The 23,050-nt window shown below is 37.9% G+C and overlaps 1 protein-coding gene across 4 annotated transcripts in view; it reads right to left on the bottom strand.

The window, feature by feature from the left end:
* Positions 1-23,050, bottom strand: part of LOC124777078 (stimulator of interferon genes protein homolog) — a 338,173-nt gene that overhangs the window by 24,393 nt on the left and 290,730 nt on the right. For all 4 annotated transcript variants that reach the window (XM_047252357.1, XM_047252356.1, XM_047252355.1 and 1 more), the window contains 2 exons: positions 12,239-12,413; positions 12,036-12,149 (listed from right to left, as the gene is read on the bottom strand). In XM_047252357.1, the coding sequence (XP_047108313.1) occupies positions 12,036-12,149; positions 12,239-12,413 (289 nt within the window). The remainder of the gene's footprint in view (positions 1-12,035; positions 12,150-12,238; positions 12,414-23,050) is intronic.

Here is a 23,050-nt window from a genome sequence, read left to right as displayed (position 1 = left end):
GTAACAAAAGATTGAAAATTTACGGTTTTCAGCCCAGGAAAGTCGTTGCAGGTGGAAACCGCAACTACTCTCGACCTTCAAATAGCGGTTTACGAGTTCTAGTTACAATTGCCCTCGTAATAGGAAGCTAAGACCCATACCTCCTCGCCAGCTCTGTGGTAACGTGCTGAGCTGTGAAAAAGCGTCTGTTACGGTTCGCAGTTCCAGTCTCACTGACGGTAACGTTTTTATCCCTTCTGTGAAAGAGCTACAAGCAGTCAGATCAAACATCAATAAGGAAATCGCAAGAAAATGCTTTCAGCTCATAGTGCAATGTTGAAAAACTTACAATGCTGCACAACAGGTAAGGCCTCTTTCCGCTGCTGACAAGCGAATTTTGGGTTTCTAGGAATACGTAACTATATTTCTGAAATGCCACATTTGCATACCTCTTGAGTATGACACAGCATACCAATTAAACACAGACCCAATCAAAATCTAAGTGAGTAGTATTTTACTAATTCGTGTCGATAGAGGCATGCTTGTGTACAGATACTTTCGTCGTAAGGTTATCATGGTTAGTTTTATTTCATTTCTTATAATACAGTGCACCATTTTCGTAAGGTTTCCTTTAGTGTTGTTAAAACAATAGTAAACATGAGAGAGAAATTAATCATCAACGATATATGCGAATTCTCAGATGTTACCTATGACAGTCTGACAATGCACATGCAGTTTATTGATTACATGCATGTAGAAAACTTGTTCTGAGTTAAAGCTGTCAAACAAAGTTTGAAGAACAATAAAATATCACTACCACACGACGGCTAATGTAGAAAATACTTTTCTGACATATTATGGCACGATGCGCTCTCCCTGCACATCTTCGAGATGCATCTGCTGCCTGCTGTCTATTAAACCTGAATAGAACAAAATGTCACAGTAGTTAGCCCTTTTTCCACATGCGACTACTTTGGGTTGAGAAGTGAAGGTAATTATGTTCAAAATTCCATTAGATTGATACCTTCAGCAGAGAGCAGAATTGCGTTTTAAAAAATGTAGCACTGAATGTATTCGAACTCGCGACATCTTATCTATGCTACAAGCTGACACGTAGCTACAGCAGCTCCAGAGCTCGGCAACTATTCCTCCAGAACTTTTGGATTCCACAGCACTGTGAGATTATGCATATGGCCAGGTCTTGACTTCTGAGAGACAAACAGTTACAGCTTTTCTTTTGGACTGAACGACGTTTTCTAGTAACAGATAGCGCAATAGAATAGCTCAAGTGGAAAGGAACACTTCCTATTTAAACTTCTGCATCCTACACTGTTGGCAGTTGTGTGTAGGTGGCAGTTACTTGATTTTATTTCTGCGATTACAAAATAGTCGAATGTATGCACTGGGTAACCGAGGCAGCTAGTTCATGGTGATTCGGTCAACCAAGTAAATGAATTTACTGAACATGCTGCAAATTACTACAGGGAGCCTGTGTGTCAGAATTCTCATCCAGTGTGGCGCAACTGCGTTACGATAGAAAAATGACTCGCAGAGAAGAGGATTTCGTGGTCTGTTGGACGGATGGTAGGTTGTTATACCTATGGTCTGGGTTGGATTCCCACTTCCGTCAATGATTTTAGATAGGGAGAGACAGATTCCATTCTCTCCTGGCTACACCAAGTGAAGGAGATATAATGGCTGCGTGGTCTGAAAATTCACATTAAAGATGATATTCCTTCTTTACCAAGTAGACGGTAGGTTGAACCACAATAAAGTCTGGAGTGGCGACATGTAGAAACTCTATCACCAGTAACCTTTCTTATACTAGTTATTTATTTAAAGTGACGACACAAACGCTATGTATGGTCACAGGACACTTATTCCATCTTTTATTTGAGCTTCTGTATGTCGATAAAATTGGTTCTAAACTGGGAATGCAACTCAGACCGCCCTTAACGCGGAATTTGATCCCTTCGTGGCAATACAGCTCGGCTACAATTTGTTGTTTGTTCAAAACTGCAGATTCCTCAACACCTTCACATATTACGCGTGAATGGGATCGAATCCTGGCCCGGCACTAAAGATTTAATTATGTATTATCAAGCTCTATCATGAGAACACCTATCTGCTGGTGGATAATAATTTTGATTTTTAATGTATTTTCATTCGTTGTCAACACTAACGATATCTGACGTTTTTAACTCCCAGTGAGACACAGAACTATTTGCGAGATGACTGTAAGTTCAAGATGCTATTCTGAGCAGCTGGTGGAGAAAAATTCGGTAGCTGACGTCCCTTTGTGTGTAGTCAACAACGATATGTGTGGGGCTCTGTTCCCAGTGAGCGCTGAACTCTTCGTCATATTATTTCAGTTCGTCGTGTCATTTAATGTTCATACATATTCTCAACTAGCTGCTCGTGAATAACTTTAATTTTTAATGTCATTTTGTGTTAAATAGTTCAAATGGTTCAAATGGCTCTGAGCACTAAGGGACTTAACTTCTAAGGTCATCAGTCCCCTAGAACTTAGAACTACTTAAACCTAACTAACCTAAGGACATCACTCACATCCATGCCCGAGGCAGGATTCAAATCTGCGACCGTAGCGGTCACGCGGTTCCAGACTGAAGCGCCTAGAACCGCACGGCCACACCGGCCGGTCCCCACCATCTGGTATCAATGCTTTACCCTATCATCCATTATATATAATCATTTTCATAGTACACTTGATATTATAGATGAGTAGGACACAAGACAGGACATAGATAATGTCCCCTTGACGTCAACAGTGTGTAACATTTTACTTTTTTTCAATAGGACAATGTTCCTCTCCAATAATTTTTAGATTAGTTACAATAAGCTTACTCTGCAAGAGAATTCGCTTGTATTTTTCAATATGTGGTCTGTTGTCGGTTTGAAGGCCTTCCATAACATCTGTAACGTAGTGCAACTCCACCGAGGGCTATCTGGAGTAGGGTGGAGATAGCAATGTGAAAGTTGCGAGCTGTCGAAGACGTTCTTCATATTCCTAATGCGATTAGGACATCGTATACTCTTGACGACGTTTAGCACCTGTGCAGTCAGTCACCCAATTTCAGAATTCATTTTGAGTAATCCTGCTAAATTCCCAAAATATTGTCTTTTTATATTGATGAGTAATATGGATAGTCGTCACGTTCATGTGCCGTCTACAACGCAAATTTAATGTTACTATCCTAGGAACTAACCTGCAATATGTTTTGTATTTCATAATCGGAACTATCTGCATTAACCGTCATCAGAGCAATGTCAGGGAACAGAATGCAGCAGTGCCTTGCTACCTACTTGAGGACCTGCTTGAGTCGTGTTCTAAGGAAAGGGTAGTTGCTGGTTCACATTATATTACACTAGCGAGAAGTACCGACTTTTCCTTTTCTCTGCAAACATCCAGAACTAAATTCAGTAACTAAATGCTAAGAATATATTTGCATTGTGCCAACTCAAAGATCAATAGATGTGGATATAGATACAGATTTTTATATTTAAAGCCATTCTCGTTCTGCGTTGGAATAAACATCATTCATTATTTGCTTGTTCTTGTTACGATTGTTATTGTCATTCTCTCACTCGCAAGAGTTTTCGCATTCCTATTTGGTATCGATGCACATGAAGAGTGGCTATGAAAGAAGGGAATACTGAATGTTACGTCATGCACAATACACTCATTTACTTCGGCTCCTCGTGATCTACGCTACAGGAGAAGTGAGATACATAAAGTTGACAGTGTGAGGACAGACCTGGTAGCACAACTGTGCAACTACACAGTGTTACCAGATAAAATGGTGCTGCGGAATCGACAGTGTAGTACGGACTTTGCCACAGTAGTAGACAGCTGGTAATTTAGGACCATGACCGTGGATTACACTTTGGTCAGTGCTGGTTAGAGTGGAAGGCTTTGTTTGATAGTTCTATGCTGATGCTGTCTGAATAAATTATGCCATTGGATGCAAAGCGGTTTAGTTTTGAGACCTAACCCACGAGGGGGGAAGGCACAATGGTCTGCTTTAGGAATTCCAAGCAATAAAACACAAAAAACAACCCAGGAAGGGAGACATGCATTTGGAATCTGTTCATCGTTACGGGGTCAAACAAGAGGGTAACATTACTGAAACAATGATCGGGCTACTTAGTATATAATAGAGCATACAGATTTCAAGGAGGAAACGTATGAAGACGCAGACTTCCTCGTTATCAATATGTGCGGCATATCTTTCGTGTTAACGAAAGTAAATTCCCGCTTTACCTCTTCTTACGTGTCAAATGAAATGAATGCCATGAGGAATAGAATATTTGTTGACTGCGTCTCTTCTTGCTTCCATCCTTACCAACATATTTCTTCATTCTCGTGGTAATAATGACATTCTATGTGTATGCTGCAAAAGATTGCAAGTGGACAAATTCGACATCGAGGTGCAAAGCGTTATATTCAGTTCGAATAAGCTTCCGGTGTATTTTTACTTCGTTTGTATTTTTAGATGTTTATGAACGTTACGGAAAATTATCTCACATGCTTTATGTTGAATGAGAAACATTGAATGATCCGTTTTGCTTTCCCTACGTTGAAATGATATAATGTCGGCGTCAACAGCCTTCTTCCACGCCGGAAGCTGAAACTTGTATCATTCTGGATTAATGATAATTGAATGTCTCATATGTATACATAGCCCACAAGGCGACGTCAGAAACCATCAGGGGAGAACGCCGCATAAAAACCAAACGTGCGCGCGCGTCTCCACTCTGAAGAACCGTATCGGAGAATCACGGCAAGCATTTGGCTGAAGAGCTGCCTCGTCAGAGAGCCTAGAAATGGCAGCGTCGTAGCAAGTATTTGTCAACACTCTGATAGTGCATTTACTACCGGGTGTAGGTCGGCGTTACCTCGCTAAATTCACTTGACACTCGTTTTCCACATCGAAGACTCGTACGATATAATCCACTGCAAGATGACACAATTAGAAAGTATATTTAATTTCTGGACTCCAAGAACGGCGTTCTTCACATAAGTAACACCTGTTTGTGTGTGCATTCGGGAGGACGACGGTGCAATCCCGCGCCCGGCCATCCTGATTTAGGTTTTCAATGATTTCCCTAAATCGCTTCAGGCAAATGCCGGGATGGTTCCTTAGGAAGGGCACGGCCGATTTCCTTCCCCATCCTTCCCTAATCCGAGCTTGTGCTCCGTCTCTAATGACATCGTTGTCGACGGGACGTTAAAACAGTAATCTCCACCTCCTCTGTTCGTGAGTTTAAGGCTGCGTTTTGAGGCTCAGGCAACATCGCAGTGACTATATTCCGCCTCTGGCCGCCAGTGTGTCGTTAGCTCAGAGGTTCCCTTGTGCGTTGCAGTGCTTGTACTATAAGACATAGCAGTTCGAATCACGGTAGAAGCCGCTGACTACAACCTTTTATTTTCCATTTTAATTAATGGAGTTGCAAACTGCTAGTAAAAATTTCTTATGCGAAATCTGAAGAATGCCTTTAAACATCAATCTTCGTCCGATTTCGACTTAGTAAATTAAGTTAATATCATGGATTTCTGCTTTGCAAATTCCAAGGTGCTTCACTGTAAAATACACCCTGAAAAGATTCAAACCGACTGTCAACGATATAAATTTGAGCTTTGTTCGTCATATAGGTCTAACATGTCAGAAGGTTGTTTATGAAGTGCACATGTTCATTAATGTAGTTCCCTTCTTCTAAATTTTTGCAATAGCATTTAACTGTAGACGTTTTCGAACACCGGCGTTAGCAATTCCTTTCCGTTCTCTGAAACCTTCAAAACGACAAATTTTTCTGGTTTAAATCTGATGACCTTAACTATCACTTCCGATCAACAATAAATACTTCATGAACCCATACATGGAACTCCAAATGTGCAGTGTTCCTGCACTGCTACAGAGCATGCATTGCAAGGTATTCACACAGTTTATCGCATAGACTTACCATAAGGAATGAAACAAGAACTGTAATACACTTTACACCACAGACGCTCACTCTGGCTTGACGAAAACATCCAAACATTGACCAAAAGTTGCACAAACAATTGAGTTTGAAAGGAAAAGAAACGAGGTATGAAGCATTTATAAATTCATCGAATGTAGTGAGGTGGTTTAATTTCGTCCCAGTCTATAAAATTAATTTCGGGCCATACTCAGCTCTTGCCGATTAATGTAATATAATACCCGCCTACTAATCAGGGCGTCTGTCTCCGTTGCTTTTGAGCGTGAATGGAAATTGTAGAAATTTTCTGTGGAGCAACATTTAATAATAAAGAGTTTTAAATCATCAAAAGCGATGAGCGGTAGCAGGAGCTTTCGATAAAGAACGGGGGAGTGCAGCGCCGCTACTGTCGCCACGGCCGCTGCCAGTAGCCAGCAAATGGATCCCGGAGCTTTGCCGCATACGGCGTCCAGAGGAGGACAGTCTGCAGGAAATCTGCCGCAAAATCGTTACTGGATAAAATTTTGATATCGGTGTGTCACAAAGCGAAATAGATTGAATCTGCGCTACCATTACATTCACGTCTTCAGCATTCAGACAGAAGAGGCTATAAAAATATTTTATGCCAGCTGCTCTCGATCCACTGACATTATGAACAGAAACAACGCACGCTACCGCTAGACCACAGGCGTAATCAGCCTAGAGTTTCTCTATCATGGGACAAGTTTTCCTCCAGGAAGTGCCGCAGTCTACAGTGTTGCCAGATTGTGCAGATAACCGGACTTAGAAAATTTGCGAGTTGGCCAGTTTTTTTGTCCCATGTCGCGATCGGCGCGGACTTAGCCTCTGAAGCGGCCGGCCGCCGGTCAAGTTTTATGTCAAAGAGTGTACCTCTTCTTCTTTTTCGGAAGGAAGCAATAATATTCCTTAGGATATTTTGCTTCACACAGTCGTTTCTTCTTAACTGGCGATTCGCCAACGGACTGCAAAGAAGCATTCAACCTTTCTAAGGCCTCAGTTGCTGCAATGTCTTTTATGTCACTATCACATAAAACCTTTTCACTTTCTTGTTTCACCACAGAATACAGTAGATCATCATCATTTTCTGTGCTGGACGTATCACAAATTTCTACCCATGCAATTTTTTTACGGCAGTTGTCACACTCTTTCTGACTTAAAGTTAAGAAAGGCTTTCTTGCTATCATCCATTATGAAACAGGCCGTAAATTTTTCTTGTGGTTATTGTGGCCCTTTTCATTAAATGGATTACAGCACAAAGTTGAAATTTTAGGCATTTTACATTTCTCAAGTGAACAAACTAATTTTAAAAAATGGTTTTGAAGTTGAATGCCCCAGCTTTCTATATTCAATACTACACAATATTACTTCTTTATTCTTTCACTTCCTGCAAAAAAATATTTCATTATGTTAATAGTATGCAAACATTAACTGGTTGTAGGCATACAAACTTACATACCCTTGTGAGATTTGTACAAAAGTACCTTTAAGTTAAATTCAAAACACACTTTAAGCTAAATTCAAAACACATTTCAGAGTTAATCACATAATTTCACTACAGCTGCCTCACAACAAAAGAATGTGTGGGTCACTTTCAACAATAGGTGAAAATTGCTGACAATATTAACCAGAGATAAAATACTGAATAGGTTGCAGATAGTAACACCAAAGAATCATTTTATATATAATCTTTTAAATGAGAAATTGCTTCCTTTTTTTCTTTTTTTCCGTGGTTTTACAGCTATTAATAAATAGTTAGCACTAAAGTTTAATAAGCAGTTATTCGTTTCAAGTGCAATTTGTGGACCATGTAACAAAATTTAACACTGTATTATTTTCATGTGTAGCAAAATAATAGAAATTCACCCATCTGACTGTGATTTTGGAGAATCGTGGTAAACATAAAATTGCTTTTGATACTGATCCCATGCTCATCCCAAGTTGAAACTTTCAGAATATGTAGATGTAAAGTGTACCTTTCACATATATTTTTTTGAGAATTTTAAAAATGCAGTTTTTCAAAATTCGATAAAATCAACAATGTTGTTTTTATAAACAATGTTATATATATTAAACTAATGATGTTTGGTATCATATAAAAGCTCTTTAAAAGAGCTTTCCAATGAAATAAATTTTATTGTTCTAGCTTAATTAGAACACGAGTTATAAAGAAAACAACATTGTTCCGCGAGTCAAAAATTTGTCATTTTTTCAATTTTTGAAAGTCCATTACTCGGTAACTTTTTATCAGAAAAATGTGAAAAATTAATTTGTGGTACTATTTATGAGTACTATAGGCATACTTAATTTCATTCAAATCGAAGAGGGTAAGGTTGAAAACGATGGTTTCATTTGTTGATTTGACGTGGAACGACCCATTACATGGGTGCTCATAGAAATTGAATGAGAATTACTGGAACAAATAATACATTCTGACACAAGACCACAAGATAAATTTAGAGAAGCAGTAATTTAATGTAGATTGCTGTACTGTCTGCATCACATATTTTGTCTATATTAGTGATGCAAAGGGGAACGTCATGGGACAAAAAAGCTATTAATGAAATCAATGAGATTAGTAAGCCCGTCCACCACAGCAAGAATGTACCATATTGAATGGGGAAAATTGGTTTTAAATTGTCTTTAGATCAAAAACTGCACAAAAAGCAAAATGACATCAGTTTTTAATTGTCCTGGGGCCAAAAACCACATAAAATGCTGCATGACATCGGTTTTTAATTATCCTGGTGCCAAAAACTGCATAAAAAGCAAAATGACATTAGTTTCTAATTGTTGAGATCGGCGCAACACATGTTCAATATGCTGTTCACGTTTTCTGCCACAAGTTGAAATCAAGAAACAGCATGTTCCACAACAGACTGGAGTGTTCAAGGGTCACGTTCAGAATGTGTTGAGCATGCCTTCAGTTCAGCTATGTTCACAATTGGATCACTGAACACAACATCTTTCAGATAATCCCAAGGCCAGAAGTCACACAGGTTAAGATCAGGTGATTTGGAAGGCCAAGCTGTAGGGAAATGATGGCTGATAATTCTAGCATTTTGAAAACACCTCTGCAGCAGCCACTTCACTGGCTATGCAGATGTGTGGAGGAGCACCATCTTGGATAAAAATGGCCTCACACATACACGCTGTTGAAGGGATGGAATGATGTTGGTGTGCAAAAGACTCTCACTGAGTTTACCAGTGACGGTACAGTTAACAGGACCCACAGGACATAGTCCTATGACAAACAATCCTGTCAACCTGTACCACACAGTCACCTTTGCAGAATGAAGTGGCACTGGTTGATGTGCATGAAGATTTTCCATTGCCCATATTCTGCAATTTTGCGTATTGACATGTCCTTGGAGAAGGAAATGTCTGTCCTCTGAATGTTCCATGGCCACTCATTGCCTACTTCAATGCAAAGTAGAATTCCAGAGTGAATGTTTATCACGTCCGACTCACGACATGTCCGACTCCCTGTGCACTACATGTTTGCCTGCCACTGCTCAACCTCTCCTGCAATGCTGTGACCACATCTTCGAGAGATGTTGGATCAACTGCTTTTGTTCCTCTGCCGCACTGCACTTCTAAAGCACTTGACTTTTCAAATTGTGTAATAATTTTCTCCAGACCTTTAGTAGGTATCGGATCAATGCCTTTTTTAATACTCTCGAGTGTCTGAAACTTCTGCAGAGCTACTGGTGAACAGTCACTGTTCTTCTAAATGAGCTTTACCAGCAGCATCCTGGGGCCTTCATGGAGACAGTCATGTTGGGTGTATCGAACGCAAACTGAGGAAAAGCCATGTGCACGCAGCTGTTGGTGTGCATACCCTGATGCTTACAGTGCCATCTATCGCTCAAATTTAAGAAATTTTTTTTTCAGATTGGATGTCATTGTGAGTAATGGTTTTCTTTCTACAGCATTTTGAAACTGAAACTTTCATTTTGGACATCATGTATATTGTCATCTTGATTTCATTCATTTACAGTAGGAATGGTTGGTTAGTAATGAAATAACGTAATGTCTCTTCCATATAAGCTTCCACCCAAGGAAGCTCACCTCGGTGTTTCGAAGAATGAAGTCTATGGACATAGCATGACACATCAGGCACTGAATCTCAGGATAATCCAGCAGAGAATCTGCCATTCCACAGCTTCAAAGAAGGTATTGTTTTCTCTCTTGGAACATGGCTATGCGCCGAAGAATGGGCAATTTGAGGGGTCCTCAGTAAAGAGCGATTTAATCTAACAAGTGCCATTCTGAAAACCATGACAGCAATATAATTGTCTTTATTTGAATAAGCTGTTGCAGCATAAAGGCAAAGAAACGAGTAAACAGTGAAAACAACAGTAAACAGTGAAAACAACCATGCATGGTAAATCATCAACGAGAAGTTCACCCCAGTAATAAGTTCACAATGAGCTAACAACATGTCATCTGTTACGATGACTACGAAAAGGGCAACATAAGATGATGATATATGTGTAGGAGAACTACTAAATATCTGTAGTATAGACAGTCTCAATCTATTAAATAAATGAAATGAGAGCAATAATTTAATATACATGAAAGAGAACAACAAGTATTGTTTCATCTACTTGCAAAAACAACTGCGTGGTATGAATATTCAAATAATATCATGAATATACATGAACCACAATGTAATTGATGAATTATATGTTACTAACAGTTCTATAATATATGAGGGTTTTCGTGTCTGCACATCCTGTCACTTGACGGCCGTTATCTCACTGTGCCAACATTACGTATCACATATCAGCAGGTGCTGGTTGTATGGTTCTACTGCTTCGTTTGTCAATGTCATCAGTGATCTTCTCTAACTGCTAAGTGTGCTTGGTTATTCAGTTCTTAAATGCAGAACAAGTTCGTCCTGGTGAAATTCACTGGTAGCCTGTTGAAGTTTATGTCGCTGATGTAATGAATGGTGGAAATGTGCATAAATGATGTAGAATGTTTGATGAAGGAAGGACAAATATTCATGATAAAGAATGATCTGAATGGCCTACTGTCACGAATGAAGAGTTGACACAAAAAGGTTATCAGGCAATTCACCACAACAGATGCTTCAGTAATTACGAGCTGCATCAGAAATTTCCACAAGTTTCAAGATCAGTAGTTTTTCACATTTTTACTGACAAACTCCTCTACAAAAAAGTGTGTGCAAGATGGATCATAAAATGTTGATGGAAGAATGCAGAACAAAGTGAATGGTACATTCTTTATCTGTTTTGGGTTGCTATCACAAGGACAGTGGTGAGTTCTTGAATCACAATGTGACTGGTGATGTGAGGTGGATTGTGAACTACACTCCAGAGAATAAACGTCAATCCAATGAGTGGCATCATTCAAATTCCCCGACGAAATCATGAAATTCAAACAAGAACCTTCAACATGTAAAATAATGGCCACAGTTTTTTTGGGTCTAGAAAGGTATTCTTCTGTTAGACTTTTTGCCAAGAGGAATGACAGTAGCTGCTGAGAGTTACTGTAAAATATTGTTAAACCTTAGGTACACTATTCAGAGTCACTAGCGGGGACTGGTCTCTAGCAGCATTTTTCTGCTTTACGACAATGCGTGGCCTCATGTGGTGGTGAGAACAAAGACACAACTGGACAAGTTTCACTGGGAATTTCTGGACCATCAACCATACAGCCCTAACTTAGCACCATCAGACTTTAATCTGTTTCCAAAACTGTAGAAATTTCATTGTGGAAAGCACTTGGAAAATGATGACACACTGAAAGAAACTGGTTTAACAGTCAGGCAGCAGAGTTCTTTGATGCTGGGATCCAAAAACATGACAAATGTTTAAATGTTCATGGTGCCTGTGAAACAAATGTGCATATTGTAGTTTATCACACAATTTACATTCATATATAAAGTTTCTCTTAATCCATTACAAATCAGTCATTGCTTTAAAATGACCCTCATACAATGCGTGTCATATGATAAATAGTGATATCTAATATAAAAATTGACAGAAACAGATAAGAATGACTAATTTGATGTCTTTTCCGTAACTTACCAATGTAATATACAATCTCACACAAATCGCGACAATCACGGTCCGCTTTTATAATTTTACGTAATGTTTTGTAGAAAAGTGACATCAGCTCCTGTAAGTGTTCTCTGTAAAATACTGAAAGAGTTTGAAAAACATAAAAGGTATGTTAATAAGTTGAGGATTTTAACTGCAAAATTGTAATTGATATGGATGTATCTTATCACCTTGATTTTCTCCACTTCGAGAAATAGCATCGTGGAGGCTTTTCAAAGGAGTTGCACCTTCTGCAGCTACGTATACAGGTTCATCATTTGTATTAGGATTTTTTATCCTGTATACAGAGTTTTTATACACACGTTGTTGTACACCTGCTCTATTCAAAATATGTGATTCCAAGCTCTGCAAGAAGAAAAAGGATTCAAAGAAATATTGTGAAAATGCACTCTGACAGTACAGAATTCAGCCAAATTAATCTCGGAAATTTTCTCATAAACAATAGAGGTGCAATATTTTCTGTACCCTTACGGGCTATAAATGAGAAAATGTGTGCAACTAACCTTATTATAATTTTAATAACAAGTATATGGGATAATAAGTTGCAAGGATGACATGTTGAGTTGCAGACAGGCACAATGAAAAGAATGTAACAATTTAGCTCTTGGCCAAAGCCTTCTTCAGAAAAGAACACACACACACACACACACACACACACACACACACACACACACACATATATATTCATTCACACAAGCAAGCACACCCCAGGCACACATGACCACTACATCTCTGGCAGCTGAGACTGGAAAGCATAATGAATGTGTGTGTGTGTGTGTGTGTGTGTGTGTGTGTGTGTGTGTGTGTGTGTGTGTGCGCGCGCGCGCGCGTGTGTGTGTTTTCTTTTCTGAAGAAGGCTTTGGCCGAAAGCTAAATCATTACAGTCTTTTCATTGTGCCTGTCTGCAACTCAGCATGTCATCTTTATGGTGAGTAGCAATCTATTCTTTTCCTCACATTCCTGATATTTCAACCTGGAGTTTCCATTGTTTGATTTTGGACAAAAAGTTGTTATTTATGTGTAGGTGATATCCCGTTATATGTTTTGTGTTTTATAATTTGTTCGAGGTACTCCTTGGGCAGCCATGTGGTAGATGGAATTAGACAGCAGATGTGGCGTGGAGCTACTATATTGTATGGAGTGCTGAGAAGGAGCTCAGATTACTCCAGTCCATGGACGTGCAACTCAATAACAAAATTAAATATGAGTTGGTGTAAAGCTAAACAGTACAATCTTGGTCACTGCTGCAACCACATACCTGTACTACATGTACATGCTGCACATTAATAAAATTGACAAACTGCAGGGACAGATACCTGACTGGAAATGGAGGAAGAAAGGTCCTATGATCATTTTTCAGGAAATGCATTGTTGCCACAGTAGCTGGCACTGACAAATGAAAGTTCCTCTGATCATGTGCCATGTGTTCCTTCTGTGTTGCAGGCAATGTGATTGACACAGTTTACCATAAGCAGGAATGGTATGCTATTCATGCAAGGAACAAGCCAAGATGGTGTCTGTGTATGGCCAAGCAAATGGAAATGGTCGAGAGGCAGGACGCCTATATCAAAACAAGTACCTTCACAGACACCAACTATATTACACAACAGTATCTTCTGCAACACAAAAATTGTGATCAGAAACGGAACAAGCTATACCAGCAGTATCAGCAATGACAGTATCTACTACACCTCCAGAAGCTTTAGACACCATCCGCCCCTTGAGCAAAAGAAGAGTGTCTCCACCAGGCCATCTGAAGGATTTTTTATTTAGGACAAGCAGCAAGCAAACAACGAGGTGAACAGTGTGAGGGATTCGAAAGTCAACATATCATTAACTATATTATATCAAAATGTCCAGGGTCTAATTAGTAAGATTGCTGGACTAGATGTGCTTTTGATGGATCAGTTAAAGGATATTTCAGTTTTATGTATAAGTGAGCACTGGCTAAAAGAAAACCAAACTTGTAAAGCCAGAATAACAGGATTTGAAATGATCAGTAGCTTTTGTAGAGTGAATTTTAAAGGGGGAGGAACATGTATATATGTGAAGCAAGGAATTGAATGTAAAGAAATTAAACTCAGTAAGATAAAACACATCAAAAAAGAGTTTGAATACAGTATGTGCAAACTTATAGAACCCAAAATAATTATTGTGTGCATATATCGTTCCCCATCAGGGAACTTTATGACGTTTTTAGACAGTGTTGAAAGACTTTTTAGTGAATTAAGACATTTTACAGAGAGCATTATTGTACTTGGTGATTTCAATGTCAACTTTAAAATGAACTGTCAAAAAGTATCAAAACTAAACAATTTGTTATATTCACATCTGTCCATGAATGTACTAGATATGGAAAACACTCTGAAACAATAATAGATCAAATATTTTTTGACTTGCAAAAGTTAGATCATGTTATTGAAGTAACTGACACAGGGTTCTTGGACCACAAAGCAATAAAACTCTATATAAATAATGTACTGCGCACAAATTCTAGAATACGTGAGAAATATATTTACAGAAGATGTATCAATGAGGACAATATCAGGGTTTTTAATAATTCATTAAAATACTCAGATTGGGATTTAGACAAACTCGACACCATGGATATGAAATTCGAGTCATTTTTAACTTGTTATAAACATAACTATGAAATTGCATTCCCTCTTAAGAAAATTAAAATAAAAAGCAAGCCTAATACTTGGGTAACACAGGAAATCTGGAGAGCGACTTAGAAAGCTAAGTAAATCAGCCAGGCAAAATCCAGCTCTGAAACAGTATGTCACCTGTTACAGAAAATTGTACAGAAAAGTCATTAATGCAGCAAAAAAGTTACATAATGACTCATACATCAGTAGAAGCAAGGACAACAAGAAAATGAAATCAGTTTGGAATGTGATAAATAAAACTGTAGGCAGAAATAAAGTAAGAGACAGCAGCTTTGTTATTAAAAGTGAGGACAAAACTACAAGTGATCCTTTACATATTGCCAATATATTCAACCTTCATTATGCAAGTATTGTACAAAGCCTCATAAAAACCCAAAGACAAACAAAGATTACACATAACATCTACACAAATCCTAAAACTATGTTCTTATACCCTGTAAGTGTACAAGAAGTACAGAATGCAATCAACAAACTAAAAAATAAATTGTCCTGTGGCGCTGATGGCATTCCAGATAAAGTGCTTAAACACAGCATAAATATTGCTCATCCCCTTGTAGACATAATTAATGCCTCTTTCAGCACTGGCACTAGAACTAAAGCTGTCAATAATAAAACCATTATATAAAAACGGTGATCCTCATGATGTAAAAAACTTCAGACCCATATCCTTGATATCCTGCTTCTAAAAAGCTATTGAAAGAATAATGCATGAGGACTCTCCGCTTTCCTGAACACAAGTAGAATATTAGTCAGTGAGCAAAATGGCTTCAGAAAAAATAGGCCAACTGAAACAGCTGTATATAATTTCCTAAAACTTCTCCTGATCTCTATAGATCATAATGAAGTAAACTGTGGGGCGTTTTTAGATTTATCAAAGGCATTTGATGTTATTGATCATGAATTATTGCTTGAGAAACTATATTGCTATGGTGTATGTGGTACTGTTCACGGCTGGTTTAAATCATACCTGTCAGACAGATACCAGAAATAGTTCACAAAGGAATCTCTTACTTTTCAGAATATAAGAAAGTTAGTAATGGCGTGCCACAAGGTTCTGTGCTGGGACCCCCCTTGTTCTTGATTTTCATAAATGACCTACCAAACTGTTTAACACTAGCTAATGGTGTATTGTATGCGGTCAATACAAGTTTTTTTTATTAAAGCTCAAAATGAGACTGACTTGCAACACAAAGTAGAAATATCACAAGAAGAAGCAGGAAAATGGTTTAGATATAACTATTTACTTGTAAATGAGAAAGGAACAGTATGGATGAATTTCAGCCATGTATTGAATAAAGTAAAGCCTGATATAGTTTTGAAACTTGGTGAACAGAAGATTTTACAAACTTCAAACACAAAATTTTTAGGTATCTGGTTAGACGAGCATCTAAAGTGGGATAAACATATTGAAATGCTCAATAAAGAGCTAAGTAAATGCTGCTACATACTCAGAATGCTGAAAAACTGCTGCAGTGAAAAAACAGTAATATGTGCTTATTATGCTCTTATGCATAGTCTATTGCGGTATGGTGTCTTATTTTGGGGTAATTCAAGTCTGGCAAACCGGTCATTCATTATTCAAAAACAAGCATTAAGAATAATGAAGGGGGCTGCACCAAGAGAGCCCTGCAGGGAAATTTTCAAAGAATTTCAAATAATGTCGCTTCCATCTTTGTATATCTACAAAAGTATTTGCTTTTTCAAATCTCACCCCCAATTTTCTTCTTTAAATAGTGAGTGCCATGACTACCCAACAAGACACAGGAATGATTTCCACAGAGAAACACACAAAACAGCTCAATATCACAAAAGTGTAATTATCACCCCAAAATCCTTTTTAGTGCTCTTCCCTTAAGCATCAAAAAGATAGAAAAGTTTTACATTTTTAAAAATGAGCTTAAAAAATGTTATTAAGAGAATGTTTTTACAGTGTTACAGAGTACATGGATTTTCAGAACATAGTGGGCAATGATAATGATAATTCATATTTGAACAAATGTATGAAAATAGTCTGCCTGTACACACTATACTTAATTAATTATTGTTTGTTCTGCTATTCTCTACTAGAGTGGTCAATGATAATGATAAGTCATATCTGAAAAACAAATGTATGAAATAGTATGCACTATAAATAATTAATTATTGTTTGTTTTGTTATTATCCACTATACACTGCATGAGAAATATTTTTATATATGTTTTACCACTGTAGGCCTATGTTATTAATTTACTGTATAATTACAAATTCATATAATGTGACATGACAACTCCTGTATCATTGTATATGATAAAATCTATGCTCAATAAGAGTTGAATGAATGAACATTTCAAGCCCCTTTTTGGGTGTTTGTGTGATCATGAGATCCTTTCAGACAGACAATCATTGTGTGATGTGGTTGCTGTCTGTGAAGGTACTTGTTTTCCTATAGCTGTGCTGCCACTTGACCATTTTCATCTGCTTGGCTGTACACAAACACCATCTCGTCTTGTTCCCAACATGAATAATGGACCATTCTGCTGCTTATAATAGAATGTGTCACATAGCCTGCAACACACAAGGAACATATGGCACAAACTTTCATTCATTAGCACCAACTACCATGGCAGCGATGCACTTCTGGACACTTTTCACATGACCTTTTTTCCTCCATTTAGTCAGGAATTTGTCCCTGCAGTTTGTCGGTTTTATTAATGTTCACCCTGTATAATAAAAGTTCATTGTTATTTGAAACTGGCGGAAGTTCTTGGTAGCAAGTAAGACTCCTCTAGTAAATCTTCTAGTATGATGATGATGATGATAATAATAATAATAATAATAATAATAATGATGATGATAATTATATATTTTGTTGAGTGCACAGCATCTAGATCTTTAGCGCCTTTATGAAATCTTTAACAATTGATTCAAACATACCAAAAAGAAAATGTCAACTTGAAATAAAATTAATTACATGTTTCGTAATAATAATAATAATAATAATAATAATAATAATAATAATACAGTGAAGCCCCGCTTTTACACCTTTCAAGGGACTTAAAAAAAAGTGTAAAATGTGGGAAATAACATTTTAAGCTGCAAAAGTTATGTATAGGGTATCCCCTTGCATTTTCGCACTTTATGTATATGTACATAACAGGCATCAAAAGACTTGTCAGGGACTTGTTTATTATCTAATAAAGGTCTGGGAAGCAGAAACGTTTTACTCAATTTCAAACGTCATAATCGATGTTTTTGGAAAGCATTCAGCTGCCACTCATTATTTAAATAATAACCTACAGCGCTAGTTTAGTCATCTTTCAGAGGTTATCAGTTACTGTGCCTCCTCAGTTGTGTAGAAAACCACATACACGCCAACTGTCACACTGTTTGTGTAACATCACAAACAATATAAATGAAAATACTGCACTTGACAACGAGAAAAAATTCTCGAAACATGTTCCGCTCAGCATGAAAAAAATACATGTGCTTAAACCAAAAAACATTGAGCAGTGCAAAGTAGAGCTGTAGCAAACCGGTACTGAGTAACGAATACTTTGGCTGACTCTAGGTACCGAATCGTTACTCATAAATACATTTCGTTATGCGTTACCGTACTCCGTGTTCGGTTCGTATCTATCGCTCGGTTCTGCGCGGCCATTTGCGGGAGATTAAGGACGCATGCCCGTCGGCGCAGTAGTTACTATTTAGAGAATATAGTTACTATTATACAAGCCTTGTCGTCACGCAAATTTAGTTTCATTAATATTGTTTTTGGAATTGGAATATTCTGTGTTAATATTTATTGTGAGTAATTTGTATAGACCTTCTTGACGAATTTGACGTGCGTGGCTCTATGATTTAGATGGTTTCTGTTATAACTATTTTCGATCTTACTTCTTGGTCCGTGTTTGCAGATCAATTCTCGATGATCTGCAGGTCCGCCGCCTTTAACGCAAACACACGTTTTTTTTAAAAAAAAAATTACCAGCAAATGTTCCAGTTTAATGGTTACTATTTGTTTTTTGGTTGTAATTGGGTCCTACTATGACATAAAGCTCCATATTTTTTTTAGTTTATTTAGTTGACTGAATCATTGACATTATTTTCATTTCGCTGATCAGTTATTTAAAATACATACGTTGCATCTTGCATTTGTAAAAAAATGTTTTTAGCTTCCACATTAAATAATTTAAAACTTACTACTTATTTAATTTCATTACTAAACCCACTTCAAACGTATTCAGGTATAAAAAAATACACCATAGTACAAAGATCATGTAATCGATACTGAGCAACGTTTACTTTGGTGGACACGAAGTACCGAATGGTTACTCATAATTTCGTTACTCGTTACCGTGCAGTGCTTTGCGCTCGGTTCTACTCGGCCGTTTTCGGAAGATACGCGCGCGCATCGGCGCAGTAGATGCTATTACGACAATATGGTTCTGCTGTACATGCTTTGTTGAGTAAATTTAGCTTCATTTGAAATATTGGTTTTGGAATATTCTCTGTTAATATTTATTGTAAGGTGAGTAATTTATATACGCATTCTTGACGAATTTTAAATGATTTAGATGTTTATTATTTGTTACTTCACTTTACTTCAGAAACGGATGTGGCTGTAGTAGAGATGGGTCGAACTCCTTCATTTCCTTGAACTACTTCATTCGTTTCACTCTTTGCCGTGAAGCGTTCAAATGAAGTAGTTCATTCATGAAGTACGGAAGCGTGGCGAATGGCGAAGTTGCCCAGTTCGCCGCTCAGCCGCGGCTACGCTCGCTTCGCCTCGCTCGTACAATAAAGCTTCGTAATACTTTATAATTTTACCAACAGATGGCCGAACTATGCAGTAACGTGCACGCAACGTTTTACGCTCTTACAGCGTCTGAGTTAACTTAAATAGAGCATGGTCGAAGGGGACAAAGGAAAGACAAACAGAGAAGCCTGTCACATATAAAGAAGGTATTACATTTAATCTTGCTCGACATTTTCTTTATCTGCCAAATGAAATATTATTTGTTGTATTCATGGACTGAAAACTAGGGCTACCAACGAAATGCAGTCCAGTTTTATGTTCCTTTTAAAATTTAATCCAAAATAGAAAAGTCTATATACCTACGTTAAGTAATTACTCAGACGTTTTCCTGTAGATTTTATTTTTGTTGAGAATAATAACCCTCCAGATACAAAACGTAAACTGTCACCTGTAGTCATTGGTACGATTTCAGGTAAAATCCCTCCTTCAGTGTTGTTAACAAACCTTTTATTTTCATGTTGGCTGTGCGTGTTCACACAGCCAGCCTCGTCGTTTGTATCTTTAATATTCATTTGTCTGCAAGCGCTGCCAACGGTAGGCTACCCGTAGACGCGACGTATAACCATAGAGTAAATATCTCTATGCGTATAACTGCACAAATAGTCACGGGTAAAGATGTCAGCACTGCAGGAAACAGCTGACGCTGCCATCCCCTCTCCCCTCCTAAACCTATCGTTCCCCACAAACTTCGCGCGATTCGTCGACAGGCAGTAGATGAGTAGAGGGAGGACTGAAGAGAAGGGAGGATGAGTGATGTAGCACCGATGTAGTGGGAGAGGGAGAGTGGAAGAGAGCGAGTGAACTAGAAAAAAGTGTGGAGTGTGCTATCTGTGAAGAGTTTGAAGTACTAGTTCATTGAAATTGAGTGGTTAGTCCACACTTCACTGGAGTGAAGCGTTCATTTGAACGACTCATTTACGAGCTCCCCATCACTAGGCTGTAGTGTGGGTAGCTGCGAGCAAAGTCGTGGGTAGGGGATTGTTGACACACCACCGAATTGGAGCTTGCAGCATAGAAGCTAGGAAGTGCGCCTACACCGTATAATTGCAGTGGTATAATGGATTTCTGAATGCGCATTATATAGTGTCAAATGCGATACTTTTTCACTAATGTCGATATTATTTTAATTGTTAATGTCACAAAACACAGCACAACAGTCCCGCGGTTCGCAAATGTAGTCATACAACTAAGATCGGTCACACTGGTGGCAATGAGGAACAGGCGACAGACGTCAAAATATTCTGATTGTTTCTGAAATTCCATGACCGAACTTCAGGCCATGCCTTCAAGATAGAATGCGGGAAGAGTACTTAGCGTTCTTACTCGTTTCCTGATTCTTGAGTCAATCAGGATGATAGTTTAAACAGTTCTGTATTGTTCTTTTCGGTGCAATTTACAATGGATACGAAAAGAAGCAAACTGTGGAACTTTTTCACCGAAGTTACATGATAAGGCAAAATGTGATCCTTGCCATACCTTATATTCCGTGAAAGGTGGCTCTACATCAAATTAAAAAAAAAAATCTTATAAAAACACATCGATCATCATACGAGACCATAATTACAATTTCACCAAATCCACTAGAGCTCATCAGATCCCAAGAAGGTCGAGAATTTTCTTCTTAAATGCCAGTACTGTCTACATCAACATTTGAAGTCGCTTAATTAAAACCTCAAACTTGACAACAACAAACAACCATTGTCACCTTTATCAAAAAATCCTTAAGTCTTGCAAGAGAAAAAAAAAATTACTGAGTTAATTTTCAGTATTATAATTAAAGATTTGCAACCTTTTTCTGTAACTGAAGATGCTGGCTTCAAAGCATTAATTGAATACTTGGAGCCCTGCTATAAATTACCATCAAGGTACATACTAAGCACAACATTACTGGATGCTCAGTATGTAAGAGTGTAAGAGTGAAAATAAACTAAAGACGAACCGGGAACTGCATCTCATATTCCCATCATGACCGATTGTTGGAGGTCTTGGGCAATGACGTCCTATCTAGCAGTTACGGTACACTACATCGTAAACTGGGAATTGAAGTCTGCATTATTAGGATGATTTGAATGTCATAAGCAGCATACAGCTGACTATATTAAAATGGAATTAAGTAATTTATTATGTAAGTGGGGAGTACAAGTTACAGATAATTCCACCAACATGAAATCAGCAATTTGGTTGGCGGACTATGAACATCTGCCTTGTGTCGCACATACACTTAATTTAATAGTGCGACTTAAGAACATTGAAACCATTATACAAAAAACAAAAACAATCGTACAACACTTCCATAGAAGTCCAGTGCCTACAAAAAAATTAACACCAATACGAGAGCAGTTCAGGCCTGGACAAAAGCCTTTAAAACTGAAAATGGACGTTGCAACTAGGTGGAACAGCACACTGGATATGCTGGAAAGGATTTCTATTCACAAGAACCCCTTGAAGCGGCGCTGGGGCTTCTTTACAATCCTGCTGAAAGTCTCCTTGAAAAGAAAAGGTTACCTCTACCAGAAGTTATCAAAATTTTAAAGCCTTTTAAGCACTTTACAGAAGAAATGTCCTCACAAACACAAGTGTTTATTTCAAAGGTGCTAGCAGCCACCGATAGTGTAGCAGAGATATTTGGAAATTTTCATATTAAATTATGTACAGAAACAAAAAAAGAACTTTCTGTTTAAGATGAAGACAGAATTTAATAAAGGTTTAAAAATAATGCTAGACATCCAGTCCTTTCGAAAGCGGCCCTATTAGATCCAAGATTTAAGAGGCTTGCTTTTAAAGACGAATCTGCTTACGAGTTCGCCAAAAGCTAATTAAAAACTGAATTGGAAAAAAATATTCATTCAAGAACACCACTTGAAACAGAGTTGCCTGAGCCTGTATCGGTCATTCCTTATTACAAAGAGGACTCAATTTGGAAAGAATTTGATGCTAAGGTAACGTCAAGCTCTACATCAGGTGTTACCAGCATAATTTCAATGTGGCAATATATGGAAGAAAAGTTATTAAGTAGGCATGAGTGTCCTTTAAAATGGTGGCAGGCGTGAACACTTCTCTATCCTGAGCTGTCATGCTTAGCACAAAAATATTTATCTGTCATGGCTACTTCAGTACTGTCAGAAGGAGCATTCTCAAAGTCAGGCCAAATATTGTCTGATAGGTGGAGTTCCCTGAAGCCGAAATCCATGGGAAAAAAATTATTTTTAAATTTGAACCAAAGGTTTCTGTAAGACATTTCTCTGCACATTTTCTGTCTGTTGTACAGGCTACATATTATGTTGATTATTGCACCGTGCTAGTGCATTTGCAACAAATTGTCCTTAGCTATCACATTAAACAATTCAAGATTTACTGGTTTTTGTTTTTATTCAGTTGTTAAACCTGCTTCAAACGGATTCAAGTACAAAAAATACACCAAAGTACCAAAATATAATCTTATGAATGTGACTGGACTCCATACGAGTTATACGGTACCGTCAGTAACGAGTAACGATACGTTTGTAACAAGTATTGTT

Source organism: Schistocerca piceifrons, chromosome 2 (assembly GCF_021461385.2).
Source record: "Schistocerca piceifrons isolate TAMUIC-IGC-003096 chromosome 2, iqSchPice1.1, whole genome shotgun sequence".
In the NCBI taxonomy this organism is placed as follows: Eukaryota; Metazoa; Arthropoda; class Insecta; order Orthoptera; family Acrididae; genus Schistocerca; species Schistocerca piceifrons.
The sequence above is the reverse complement of the archived record's forward strand: the minus strand, read 5'-3'. Positions and strand labels throughout refer to the sequence as shown.